The sequence below is a fragment of the Leguminivora glycinivorella genome, chromosome 15 (assembly GCF_023078275.1).
Source record: "Leguminivora glycinivorella isolate SPB_JAAS2020 chromosome 15, LegGlyc_1.1, whole genome shotgun sequence".
Lineage (NCBI taxonomy): Eukaryota > Metazoa > Arthropoda > Insecta > Lepidoptera > Tortricidae > Leguminivora > Leguminivora glycinivorella.
The window spans coordinates 8,810,549-8,824,560 of NC_062985.1; the positions used below are offsets into that span (position 1 = coordinate 8,810,549).

The 14,012-nt window shown below is 36.7% G+C and overlaps 3 protein-coding genes across 3 annotated transcripts in view; 2 read left to right on the forward strand and 1 right to left on the reverse strand.

Annotated features, from left to right (window-relative positions):
• The first annotated feature begins 4,306 nt into the window (after positions 1 to 4,306).
• LOC125234099 (uncharacterized protein CG13380) lies at positions 4,307 to 5,390 on the forward strand. The gene is made up of 3 exons (XM_048140283.1): positions 4,307 to 4,328; positions 4,401 to 4,628; positions 5,052 to 5,390. The coding sequence occupies exons 1-3, from the start codon at positions 4,326 to 4,328 to the stop codon at positions 5,127 to 5,129; spliced, it is 309 nt and encodes a 102-aa protein (XP_047996240.1). The 5' UTR covers positions 4,307 to 4,325; the 3' UTR covers positions 5,130 to 5,390.
• Positions 5,391 to 7,068: 1,678 nt separating this feature from the next.
• LOC125234031 (probable 39S ribosomal protein L23, mitochondrial) lies at positions 7,069 to 8,689 on the reverse strand. The gene is made up of 3 exons (XM_048140213.1): positions 8,491 to 8,689; positions 8,127 to 8,406; positions 7,069 to 7,290 (listed from the first exon to the last, which is right to left on the reverse strand). The coding sequence occupies exons 1-3, from the start codon at positions 8,502 to 8,504 to the stop codon at positions 7,132 to 7,134; spliced, it is 453 nt and encodes a 150-aa protein (XP_047996170.1). The 5' UTR covers positions 8,505 to 8,689; the 3' UTR covers positions 7,069 to 7,131.
• A 231-nt stretch (positions 8,690 to 8,920) lies between these two features.
• The window catches only part of LOC125234011 (tyrosine-protein phosphatase non-receptor type 9-like), a 169,932-nt gene continuing 164,840 nt past the window's right edge, over positions 8,921 to 14,012 (forward strand). The window contains exon 1 of the mRNA XM_048140191.1: positions 8,921 to 9,141. Within this exon, the coding sequence (XP_047996148.1) occupies positions 9,109 to 9,141 (33 nt within the window). The 5' untranslated portion in view covers positions 8,921 to 9,108. The remainder of the gene's footprint in view (positions 9,142 to 14,012) is intronic.

A 14,012-nucleotide genomic window follows, 5' to 3' on the forward strand; every position in this document is an offset into this window, starting at 1 on the left:
TCGCTAGATTCATTCACTTTTATCAATTTTAAAGCAGAAAATATGACTATATTCAAGGTCAAATTACTTTATCCACTAGTGGATAAAATGAGTTTTTACCCGCTGTTATTAAAGGACAAAACACGTGTTTCCGAGCTAGTGAGGGGAAAAAATAATAACATCCTGTGTTGAAAAAATCATTGCTCTATCTTCAGAAACCAGGGAGGAAATACTCTTCGAGAGCGTTTGTATGGAGAATTGACATTCTGTAACTCTTTCCGCACAAACTCCAACAATATTAGGAAATTTTGTCCATTTTGAGGCTTTCTTCCGCGAAATGGAATTTACGTTTTTATAATAAACGCCTGTTCATTTACTTTTGATTTGAGCAGTAAAAGATTATTAACATTAAACTTTAGCCAACTACTCAGAATAAATAAATATGCGAGTAGGTAGTAGGTATGTTACCTAAGTACTTTGTACTTTGTTCTCTCAAACATGCAATGAAATATTGTCTTTACGTTCCTTAAAATGGGCTGGGAAGTATCGCTTTTTGGGCGCAACAACTCGAGAGGACTGTAAAGGGATTTCATATTATTTTTTAGGCCTAGGCCTGCAAAGTAACTTTTTTTTATAAAATATTGTCCTTTAGAGCATTTTTTTTTATTTCATTGTATGTTTGAGAAAAGCACTATACATGCCTCGGCGTGAAAACGGATTCCCGGCCTCGTATCCCTATCCGGCCTCGCTCGCAATTTTCCCGGCCTCTGATGTAATGTACTATTGCTGTCTTTGTTTTGAAATACTTGTGTGGGTATATTACTATTGCAGGTGACTGTACAAGTATCTGAATTGCGATAAATCTTGAATTAATTCATTCCACCACACTAATGGCAAATAAAAAAAATCATTGTGCAATGCGCCTCATAATTCTCATAAACACTTAAAGCTAGTTTAAACAACGACTCTGTTAACAGTTCAGAGATGCTTATCATTTCAACATGAAAATGCTGACCTATTAGTGGCACGCAATGTATAGCTTGGCACATGGTACCAAAGACCAAATTCTAATACGTTTTAGTTATTACCATCGCTATTAAAAATCTAGTTTACTTATGATTTCGTCCATTTGTTCAAGTTATACACCATAATTGTGTGGTTCATGGTTTATACCGTTTCCATACGTTGATACGCAATCCACTCGTACCCGACCATAAAGTTCTGTTTAGAAGTTTGATGGACTTCCTTTTTTTTCTTTTTTTTTTAATTAGCCTCTTTTGTGTCCCACTGCTGGGCAAAGGCCTCCCCTCGCTTTCTCCACTCGACCCTGTTGTTGGCATTTTCCCACCATTTTGGGTAGAATGCGTCCAGGTCGCCCCGCCATCTCCTTTTTGGTCTGCCTGCACCCCGGCCTGCCCCGTCTATGGTGTTTCGCGGGTCCCAGTCTGTAAATATTTTGGCCCACCTTTCCGGGTGTATGCGGCAGACATGTCCAGCCCAGTCCCACTTTAGCTTAGCGGTCTTGACGCCCACATCTACAACTCCAGTTCTGGAGCGTAGTTCCGTGTTTCTGATGTGGTCAGTTCTACGAACACCTAATATACTACGCCCCATCGCTCGCTGGCAAACCTTGAGTTTCAACTTTAGAGCCTCAGTTAATGACCAAGTTTGTGCCCCGTAAGTCATGATAGGCAGGATGCACATGTCAAGGAGTTTGCGCTTAAGACACAGAGGAAGGTCACCCTTCATTAGCGCTTTCATGGACCAGAAGCTCTTCCAGGCATTCTTGATACGTCTATCGATTTCGACAGACTGCCTGTTTTCGAAGGATGCTATCTGGCCCAAGTAAACATACTCCTTGACGTATTGTATATCCTGCCACCACTATTCTATCCTCAGCTTGATTGGTCATCAACTGGGTTTTTGCTCTGTTCATTGAAAGTCCTACCTCAAGGCTTGCCGTGCTAAGATCTTGCAGCATTTGTTGCAGATGTGACGACGTATGGGAGAAGAGGACTATGTCGTCAGCAAAGCGCAGGTTTGTCAGCCTCTTGCCGTCGACTTCTATGCCCATAGTCTCCCATGAGACCGCCAGCTTCTGAAATATCTCTTGGAGACAACTGGTGAACAATTTCGGAGATAGCGGATCGCCCTGTTTGACGCCTTTCTCTATGCCAAATACGGGACCGGGTGCGTGCAATTTAATGCTAGCGGTGCTATTACTGCAGATAGTTCCAACGAGTTCAATATATGCCGGGTGTATACCTTGATTCTGCATGGCGGAGAATATGGAGGAGTGTTTCACGCTGTCGAAAGCTTTGCTGTAGTCAACAAAAGCAAGGTATAGGGGGACATTGAACTCGTTGGACTTTTCTATTATTTGATTAAGGGTGATTATTTTAATAAATAATTTATACAAATGGGATGTTAGGCTAATTGGACGATAGTTATTTATATCGGATTTATCTCCTTTTTTGTGCAGAAGTACTATATCAGAATGACAAAACTTGGAAGGGACCTTGCCAGTGTAAAGAACGGAGTTAAATAATTTTGTTAAGTGAGGTAACAAAGTAACCTTGCCCGTCTTGAGTGCTTCGGTTGTAACGCCGTCAACTCCAGGGCTTTTTTGGTACTTCATGCTCTTGAGAGCGGCGTTTACTTCGGAGTCTGTTATTGGGAAGACGGGGTTCGGACTGGAGTTACAGTTTTTAGGCAATAAAAGTGATGAATCGGAAGAGTATAAAGTTTTATAAAAAGTTGTAGCAATTTCAGTGATTTGGTCCCTGCTAGTACATTTTTTTCCATTTGCATCTCGAAGGCTTGTGATCCAAGGTCTTTCCTTGTTTATGCCTTGTTTTGCCGTTCGGAGACATGAATGGGTCCTTAAAGCTATTTCGACTAGTTTAGTGTTAAAATTTCGTATATCTTGTTTTCTACTTCTTTTCACGAGTCTGTCCAGAATATTGTAATTTTTTCTGTCATTTTTAGTATTTTCCCGGTCCTCAATTAATTTGATTGTGTCTTTAGTCAATTTGTTATTATTCTTTCTGTTTGGTTTAATTTTACTGCTGGCTGTTTTTATGCTGGTAATAATAGCATCGTATTGATTTTGTGCATCCTTATCTATATAACATTGGTCGAGTGTGTCAAAACTATTTCTTAATTCTAAGTTGAAGGTATCGTGATTCAATAACAATGTGTCTTTATTTAGGCGCCTTATCTTTCTTATAAAAAGCTGTTTACGGTGAAGTTTAATGTTGAAACGAATTTTGACTCGCACTGGTCTATGGTCGGAACTGAAATTAATCTTGTTTATTGTAGATATGTCTTTAATTACGAATTGATCAGATGAAAGGACATGGTCTATTTCATTTTTAGTGAGCCCACTTGGCGACATCCAGGTCCAACGTCTTTGTGGCCTTTTAGGAAAGAAAGTATTGCTGATACTCATGCTTTGTCCAAAGGCGAATTGAATAAGGCGAGAGCCACGATCATTTCTGCTGCCAAGACCATGTGGTCCTAGTATCTCAGCATTATCCAATTCAGACCTTACTCCGACTTTAGCGTTGAAATCCCCGAGGACCATGGTCCATGTTCCTCGGTTCTCATCGCAAGCTTTGTTCAAGAGATCATAATATTCTTCTACTTCATCGTCACTATGTGAAGATGTTGGAGCATATGTCTGGATAAGAGTTAAAGTGTGATTTTCAGATATACTAAATTTTAACACAGCCACCCTATCGGAATAACCTTATAAACTCGACAGTACAATGTTATCCTTCCACTTCTTTTTGACGAGGAAGCCAACTCCGTACAGACCGCGGGCTGTCCCGAAGTGGTAAAACATATTGTCTTCTCGTTCGACGGTTTGTTCGCCTTCTCGTCGAATCTCTGATAACCCCACAATATCCCACTTAATATCTTTCAAGATATTAAGTGGGATATTGTGGGGTTATCAGATTATTATGGACCTCCTAAGATAATTTATTTATTTTTATTTGTATGTACCTACAGATTTTCAAACCCCCTCGGACCCGTCAGCGCCAACCCTTTAAGTAACTGTTTTTTGTTTCGTTTGGTGAGCTAAACTGTCTCACTCTCAGCGTGGCGTCGTGGAACAATCGCGGACATTCACAAAGTTTGACAATCAAATTGGTTATCCCGTTGGACGCGTACTTCTATAGAAATTGTAACGTTTGTAAAGCCCGTAGATTAGATATTTGCAAGAAAAATTAAAAACGTCTTATTTTTTTTTCGGACGTCGTCGTTATGTCTACCCGCTAAACTTTCGATTGTGTCGATTCAGCTTTGGCATTCAGATTTCCGGGAAAAATTAAACAAAATAAATGTAAGTGATATTAAAAATAACTTCTTATCTTAACTAATATTAAGTATTGATTTAACAGACCTGTGTTCGTAGGAAACTAACAATGGAAACAAAAACTGCTAAGAAAGCTACCCCAGTCGCCGCGGCGGCTGCTGGTAAAGTTTGCAAGGTCGGAAGCCGCGTCGGGCGTGGCGTACCCGACATAGCTGACGCGTATACGAAGAAATGCTCCTGCGAGAGAGATAAGACCATCGTATTTTGCAGAGCTTGCGGCTATTACTGCAACGGTCGCATTCGGCTGAAGTGCGAACAGCATCCAAGAGTAAGTACTTTTACATGTAAAATATTTGTTAAGTCTGAACCCCAGCACGGGAAGCATGGTCGCGCGATAGACGATAAAATAGCAGGCCGTCCCTATCGCACTATTTGTAAGTGCGATAGGGACGGCCTGATATTTTATCGTCTATCGCGCGACCATGCTTCTCGTGCAGGAGGTGGAATTGTAAACTATTGATATCTTATTTGGTATTTTGAGATGACCATCATCATCCCCCTTTTGCTATACCTCAATCCAAGTTTTTATTCAACCCTCTGCACCTTACTGTGATACATACTTATGATAGTGTTGATATGTTTCATTGCTTACATTTTTAAAGTTTCAAAGGACCTTTACATTCTTACTTTAAATATGATATTTATTATAATGCAAAATGTAAATTCTGACTAGAATTATCTTGATTTTCAGGTAACCTTCTTGCTAGACATTTCCGAATGTCCCCGCTGCCACTGCTCAGTGTTCCTGGATGAATATGTTAAAGCTTAGCGGCCCAGTTTTAAGTAAATATTAAAGTTACTGACTGTTACTACTATATTAATATTTCTAAAATTATATTATTCTCTTATAAATTCATTATTAGTATAAGGTTGCTATTAAATAATAACTTGTAAGATTTATATTCTATAAATACATTTTGCCAGTTTTTTTGATAAATACTGAGCTTAGAGGTGTTTTTAAACACTTAATTTGATTTCTAAGTGAGTAAAAACATGTGTACTTCTGTTAAAACTTGTATTTAAGGTTTTGTTTTTAACCGACTTCAAAAAAGGAGGAGGTTCTCAATTCGACTGAATGTTTTTTTTTTTTATTTTTTTTTTTATTTTTTTTTTGTATGTATGTTACTCGATATCTCCGAGAATCGTGGACCGATTTTCAAAATTTTTTTTTTGATCGAACCGGTATAACCCCGAGATGGTCCCAAGTCAGGGTCTGATGATGGGATCCTGGAGAAATCGAGGGAACTCTTCAAATGTTATAGGCACATGTAATGTTTTTAGTCTATTTTTCAAAGGTACACCAGTATTTACGTCTGATGGTAATAATTTTATGTGGCTGAGCTGATATGGAAGGTCAACTCCTCAATGGTTAGGAGTTAAAGGATAATTCTTTCACTACTGTACATGTATTCGGACTGATACATATAATATCACTAGGAACCACTAAAAATCAACAAATAAATAAACTTTTTAACAAAAAATAAAACCGCCTTCAAAAATAAGCGCGTTACAAAACACGGAGAAACTAAAAAGCCAAAAATAATAAACCTTTCAATTCAGATTTATTATCGTATTGCAATAAGCTAAACATCCAAATTATAAACAAATCAATTATTTTTGGAGTCGGTACCAGCCTGTGTATGGTTGGGTGGGGCAAACAGGCAATAGCAAGGCGACGAACAGGTCTGGTACCGACTACAAAAATAATTGATTTGTTTATAATTTGGATGTTTAGCTTATTGCAATACGATAAGAAATCTGAATTGAAAGGTTTATTATTTTTGGCTTTTTAGTTTCTCCGTGTTTTGTAACGCGCTTATTTTTGAAGGCGGTTTTATTTTTTGTTAAAAAGTTTTGTTTTTAATTACTACAAGAGGAGAGACTACTTTTATGTTATGTAATCTGACTATTACTACACAGATTTCATTTTGAGTAGAATAATGTATGAAACCAATAGTTTTTATTGAAAAACAGTTTTTGAGTTTCAATACACACTCAATATATGTAATGTATGTAGTATGACTGAAGAAACTATTTTTTAAATATAATAAAAAAAAGATTCATGTTTTTTTTGCCATCATGGCCTTTACTCCTCAATAAGTTAGCAAGGTGGATTCTGTTAATGCCGAGGTGAAGACTTTTGACTTGTAAAAATAGAGTGTATGTATGTTTGAAATTTTGATATATTGTGGAAGGATAGGATTAAAACATAATTTTTAAAACAAGTTTAAAAAGGTGTGTGGAGGATAAATAATTTCAAAATGAATGAGGAGCTATATTCCATAGAAAAATTATATTGAAGCAAGTAATATTGTCTTCGGTTACCGCGGTAGTCACTCATGAAATAAAACTATGGAAATGGATTAAATCGCGTATAATGAATTTAAAATACATCCCGACGTTTCGAACTCTTTACAGCGTTCGTGGTCAACGGGTGACTGAGGAAAAATTACAATGTGCAAAAGCTACCCACATACAAGAAATATTAACAAACCATGACCACAAATAATATACATAGATTTCTAAGGCAGGTTCACACACTAAAATACTATTCATTATATGCGATTTAATCCGTTTCCATAGTTTTATTTCATGAAGCAAGTAAGTTAAATAATTAAATATCTAACTTAATTATGACCAATTGACCATATATCCTATTCCAGTGAAATAAAGTTTACTAATCCTGTTAAATGAAAAACTAAGCCTACTACATTTCTAATGTTTATTTACACATCCTATTCTAATAAAAACTAATATTTCTGTAGTACATTTTATATAGAGAACCAACTTGGAACATCAGATCTGTCCTTGTTCCGCTCCAAATACCCTTTGAAGGTTTTCTTGGCTTCATCCAAAGATTTTGCATCCTCATTCTCGGCTTCCTTTTGATCCACAAATAGCTGGGGGTACTTGAATTTCATATCTTTTCGCTGAAAAATATGACATGAGAAATGAGGTTGGTTGGTTACCTTTATCTGTTTTATTTAAACTTTATTAGCCGGGTTCACACTGACCCCACACGGCCCACACCTCTCGCGCGCAAAACGTTGGTGCTCATGCGCGCACGTTTGCTTCGCCCGAACAAATGCAAGATGGCGGCCCTCGGACAGCTGTTCAAAAACGTGATCCTCTCCAGCAACCCCAACTTAATTTGGCTTTTACTTGTACATAAAAGGGGTATGATTTATTTTAAGTAAGTATATATATATTCAGCACCTATTGTGTACTAAATCCTCATATAATAAAAACATGCAAAGTGGGGTTGCTGGAGAGTGTCATGTGTTCAAAATTGTTTGCGAGGCATACGGCCAGTGTGGACCCGGCTATTGCACAAAAAATACACACTTAATGTCATAAAGCATTTTCTAACTTGAAATCATAAGGCAAATATGAGTTACAAAGTGCTTTAGTGGGTAAGTGACTCTGCCTTTGAAGTTGGTGGTTTGCAGTATGAATCATGATACAGGCATTTTTTTGTGTCATGAGCATAACTATTTAGTTCATAGGTGTTTTCTACATGTTTGACACATTCACTACCAGACAAAATATGGTCCACTATGTCAGAAACTAGTCATAGACTATAACCACACGCTTGTATGGCAAGTACTCACCCAGCAGGTTGTCCGACATTTGAGCAAAGTTCAGGTGTGCCTACCAGGCGAGGTCTTGGTTGTGAAAGTGTAAATACTAACAATCTTTTCATTCCCATGTGACGACTGCTTTACATGAGGCAGGGAGAAAAGAAATCAAATAATCTTGAACTTACCAGGGTGACATAGGCATATTTGATATCATCATCTTTTATAATGTATCCCTTTCCCACATCCCTCCTAAACTTCCCCATGGTAATCTTTGTTCTGACATCAGCAACTGGGACGTTGTAAATCTTCTCCAAATAATTTTTAATGTCGTGCTTCGTCATTTCCATAGAACATTGAAAATGAACTATGTTAGGTAGCTGCTTCAAATGAGGTTTAACAAGTTTCATCCAAAAGTTTGGTAAAAATACTCTCAACTGGGGATTCCCTCTTTGGTATAGTGGATACCTGAAAAATAGTAAAGCGTTATAAATGTAATCCACGTAATATTTCGTTAATTAAATTTTATTTAGAACGAAAATAAATAATTACCACCGGGTGGACATTTTTATGGACTCAATCAGTCAAATTGTTAATAAATTAAAGACTCGCAAATTTTAAAAACTAAACGAGCTGAAAAATATCTCTTAATTAATAACAAATATTAGAATGTAATCAGGATTTCTGAATTATTTTGATTATTAATAGCTCAGAACTGCGAAAATGGATTATAACCTACAAAGTTTGACACTAGCTGTCAAAACAATGACTGACACTGACAGAACAAAGTCTATTGTTCATGACGTGCATAGACGAATTAAGCTGAGTTTGCACGTATCGTCTAAACAACTGCAGAAGTTATTCGTAGGCTTTTTAGTTTTTGGCTCTTTTTCTCACTGCGCAGAGCGGCTTTGGTAGAATGCATCAGAAATATACAGAGTAGAATAATGATAATTCACAGAATTTAGAATAGCCCATTTGTTTGTTCAACGTGTGCTCAAACCGACTTTTGCCGACTGTTCTACGGTGTAGTTTGAAGTGAAGCTGAGAGTTGCAGTGCTCGAGGTTCTCTTCTGATTTGCTTCTGATCGTTTTCGCTTGCTACTGTCTTTTGAATGTGTGTCGGAGCGGACTCCAACCAGCCATTGAGCTTGTTTGTCATAAAGAAAAATGGCGGTGGCCCTGTCACCCGATCAGGAGGTGGTAAGTAAATTAATATAATAAATGATTTTACAAAAGGACTGCCTATTAGCTTAGGTCATGATGCCTGTGTGTTGAGACTTTCTGCTTTTTAAACACAAACAGCACATACTTTAGACGGGAAATAAATCGTAATCGCGTCATACCATTACCATGTCATCAATGTTTGTTTTGATTCAGTCGTGTCCGCTTGTTTTCGCATATATTTCTTCCTTGTAACATAAAATGTAACTTTAAATCATGTCGCAAACATTTGCTATCTGTATTGAATATACAGTTTTTGCAATTACACATACAGTCATTTTTTTTGATAAAACGAAACTATCAACTTTTACAAGTGGGACCATTCGTGGATGTGGCTTGTATGGTTCTAGAATCCTATTACTAACTCCTTTTTGTTTTATTGCTAGCCGGTACTGTATTATTTTTAGAAGCTTCAAAATTAACTAGATGATTAATTATTTATTCAGTGAATTTTCAGACATTTCAGTGTTGAAATTTTATATATTATGTATGAATATAAGGGAATGCCTCTAAGACTGTCTTGGATTTCTTTCCTACTATTATAAAGTAATGTTATTACAAGTGGATAGCTGCTTTATTAATATAAACCTATTAATTGTCTGTGCATGGTCGGATGGATTAGAATGTAGCAGTCATAGATATTAAAATTATTTTTTCACTAGTCTACATTTATGTATTTTTCTTGGTCAAGTAGTTAGGCTAGTTGTTAATAGTTTCCATTATTATAGCCGTGTAACACTGACTCCTGTCTTTCTGATGTAGACTGTGAGCAAAGAGAAGAGTTGTATTTAACATAATGGAACCCATACATTCTAAGACTAGGTATTACTTTTGGACATATTAAGAGTTCCAAGACAACTAACTACTCAAATTCTTGACATTTACACTTATTTTTACCTTTTTTTTTGTCATTGTTTGATAACAGTTTTGCTGATGCCATCCATACAATAATTCAAAATATTAAGCCATCAATAGATTTTTTAACCCTTCGTCTGTGTTTGATAAGGATCCTAACTAAAGGTGTTGGACTTTAAATATTTATATCAAAGTTCATTATTTTATGATAATTTTTGACAGGCACATATGACGGTTAAAGCCTGGGGCTTGGAACTGGTATTTTTAGATTGAATATATGTATTTAAAAAAATATTTGTTGGGTTGACCTCTATGCATATGGTTATTATATGTTATGTGTTATAAAGTATGGTTAGGTTAGTGAGGTAGGTAATTTAATAGACATTGAAGGTATTCATGCTAATAATAGGTAGTTGTGATTTGCATGTAAGATTGTAAACTTGCCATACGATAAATAAATAATGGGTAGTAACATCATTAAATTCATTAACAAAGGTACATGTGCTGTCCTCCTCTTTCCAACCAAATTCACATTGACAATAAAGTTGTACTTAATGTAATGTCAGTAACATGTCAGCAGGCACGCCCCCATTAGCGGCACGCTTCCTTGAACGCGTGTGTCACATTTCGTCAAGTCCACTAATGTCCGTCATGTTTCGCTTACGATGAAAAGCTTCCACCTACTTTTTTAATAGGGTAAACGTGGGCAATTTCGTAACTCACTAAATTTTAGATACCATATTTCGATCTGTTCTGAAGAGCTTATTTATTCGTTGTGTACCTAGTGTACCACTACCTACCATAATGTCCTCATACATTTTGAATGCGATTCGACTCGATTCCGTCTTTAATGGACGCAGTCTCATAAGAAACGCAATCAATTCTCGGGAATCTTAGTTATCTCTGCTTATACTTAGGCTATGAAGTCTGTTGCGATATATGTATCTATGTCTGTGTTCTCGTGAGTAGGGTTTGCAAGATCCGCCGATTTTTCGGATCCGGATATTTCGGATCTTAAGATTTGCCGGATCCGGATATCCGGATATTTCGGATAAAACGGATCCGTGTTGAAAAGGTCACTTTTTATAGGGGTTTCGTCAAATCAAAGCTACTGTTACCGAAATAAAATAATTTAAACTCGCGAAACGACATAAATATAGTCTATTATTGCTTCATTAACTTTTTAGACGAACTTTAAACATACAATTGTGTCGTTTGACTTCAAACTCGCGTAAATCGATTCGGTTTTAAGGATGATTATACAAAAAAAGCAGAATTGATTTACCCGAGCTTGAAGTTAAGCGACATAATTTTAATGTCACTGCCATTGTACAGTACAGCATATAACATTAAACAGTAGGCCAATATTTTTGTTTAACATACATAAGCTAATGCAGGGAAAATGGGTATGGGTATGGGGTAATGGGTGTTGTTCACTAATACCTCCGTTTTACTGGGGCGTCTATCCGTAACCACAGCCAATAAATACATCCATGCGAAATTGCAGATGTAGGAAATAAGATAAAATAATATAATTTTATTGCGTTACACGTATTAGGCGTGTAAAATATGTTACACATATTTAGTTATCATACCATTACCATTATTAATATACCATTTTCAATTGTTTTTCTGAACTTATGTGCAAAATGTCATTTGATATTTGCCAGTCGCTTTTCAGTGAGGCTGGCAGCGCACCTCCAATTCTTCTGGTGTTTTGGGTGTCCATAAGCGGGAGTGATCGCTTACCATCAAGCGACCTGTCTGCTAGTATGCCTCTCATCTTATTAAATACAAAAAAAAATGGATCTGGATTCAGCTTATAAAACAAATTACGTATATAATTATATTAATTACTTCCGTGATCTCTAATTCATCATTAAGCTTAAAAATATCCATGGCAATCGTTTCTGCTTTACACAGAGTGGGGCCTGTAACAAAAGCGAAGAATTGAACTGTAGGATATTCTTCTTATACTGATCAACATTTGTTCAGTGACTTTTAAAAATTATGAAGTCTTTAAGTTTTTAATTTTTCATACAAAATAAATATTAGCTTCAATGTACGCCATTATTGTTGTCATTGACGTTGTCTGTCACACTTTAGACTTAACAGAATTCGCAATACATTACCTCTTAGAAAAAACTTTCAAGGGTGATAAAAATCAAAATACAAGTTATTTTTAAAAGTCGCCGAACAAATGTTGATCAGTATAAGGAAAATAGCCTAGAGTTCAATTCTTCGCCTTTGTTACAGGCCCCACTCTGTAGAAAATTAATAATTTATCGTTATTCCTGTGGGTGTGAGATGTATCCAGTTAGAAACGAAAGCAGTTTTAAAAACAATGGTTTACTGTTCATTTTATTTAGTTTGTTAACATATCGTTTTATGGATTCATCGCATGGCGTAATGTACCAAACCTAACCTAGCTTGATATTCTGGGGTATTTGAATTAAATAAATGTGAATAAACATTTTAGGCGACAAAATACAGGAAATAATTCATAAATTCCATTCGATAATTCTTTCTGGCGTGGATAGATACCCATATTTAACGGATCCGTATTATCCGTTTTATCCGGATCCTATGAGACCTCGGATCCGGATCTCAAATTCAACGGATATCCGGATAATTCGGATATCCGGATATCCGGATCTCAAACCCTACTCGTGAGGCTTCAAATTTAGTCGTATCCTACCAGTTAACTATCCGGTATTTTGGACACAGTTTTCATTAAGTATCATTAGCTATTTCATTAGGATAATGAATAACAATGGCAAATGAATAACAAAACTTTATATGTATGACACATATAAAGTTTTGTTTTTTAATAAATGTATATCATTAAATTACGAAATTGGGCGAGTTCACCCTACATACGACACCGCAGGCGGTGTAGCGTGAACAACAATCCGCAAGAACCTGCCGGTATTCCCTCGCAACACTTACAACAATTGTTGTTTAGTGGGCGTGTAACTTCGCTTTTTACTCTCATTTTAGTTAGTACGGTATTTAGCACCATTTAGCAAGAGAAATACCTGGGCTATTGTTTGCTAATGAGTAAGTTTCATTTCGTTTGTCGGAACTCGGAAGCTACGCAAACAGGCGATAGGTGTTGATACACAAATTATGTTAAACAATTAACAAAGTTACTAGAAGTTGATTAAGATATATTATATTTGATTTGTAATAGGTTCTAATTTCAAATTCTCATAGGCATTAGCTAACTTCCCTACTTATTTGCTTTATGAGTACGAGTAAATCTAATCTAAAAAACAATTTTAATAAAGTCAAATAATAAACAACTTAACAAGTTATTCACAATGAGCGAGTGAGTGAAGTGAATCACCGATTACTTAAAATCCCATCAGATCGGTCGGCAACTCGGGCAATTGAGGGCACTCTATCACCGCGCGCAGCGTCCGGCCGCTCTCCGTCACTCAAACTTAACGGCTGATTTATTACGCCGATTTCCGATCCGGCGTTCCCACACTACCGCAAATTTAATACCAAATACCTGTTGGTATTTATAGACATTTCAGCGGAAGTGTCGTAAACATGGCTACCATGAAACGTGCGGACGTCAGTCCCCCACCGCTATTTTAGGCGCCCGGCGCGTGTAAACCAAGTGTAAACAATCATACTGCACGTAATGTCAACTTGCCTGTCTACTGACTCCCACTATTACGTATGCTGTGTTGTCTGGTATTAGAGAGATGCGCCGGAAGATTTAGAATCGTTAGTTTTTGTTCATTGCGTCTTGCGTTTCTGTATTAGTCCTTTTCGCTTTTGGTCGTCATGACGACTATGAAATGAGACTCCACTTATGATAGGTCATCACAAGTCTTAAGGGCTCCCGCCCCCGCTGCTCCCAATTGATAGATCGGCTAATGAAACTCTGAAAATGATAATTAGACATGATGAACTCTCTTTGACCGTTAAGATGTGAACTCAGAAGCTGAGTTGCTTAAGTAGTGTGACATTTTAAAAGTGTG

What these genes read in the sequence shown, in the direction of transcription:
- LOC125234099 (XM_048140283.1), top strand. An exon ending in AGTGCGAACAGCATCCAAGA is followed by an intron (nt 4,629 to 5,051) that starts GTAAGTACTTTT and finishes CTTGATTTTCAG; the next exon opens with GTAACCTTCTTGCTAGACAT.
- LOC125234031 (XM_048140213.1), bottom strand. An exon ending in AATATGCCTATGTCACCCTG is followed by an intron (nt 7,291 to 8,126) that starts GTAAGTTCAAGA and finishes CATATTTTTCAG; the next exon opens with CGAAAAGATATGAAATTCAA.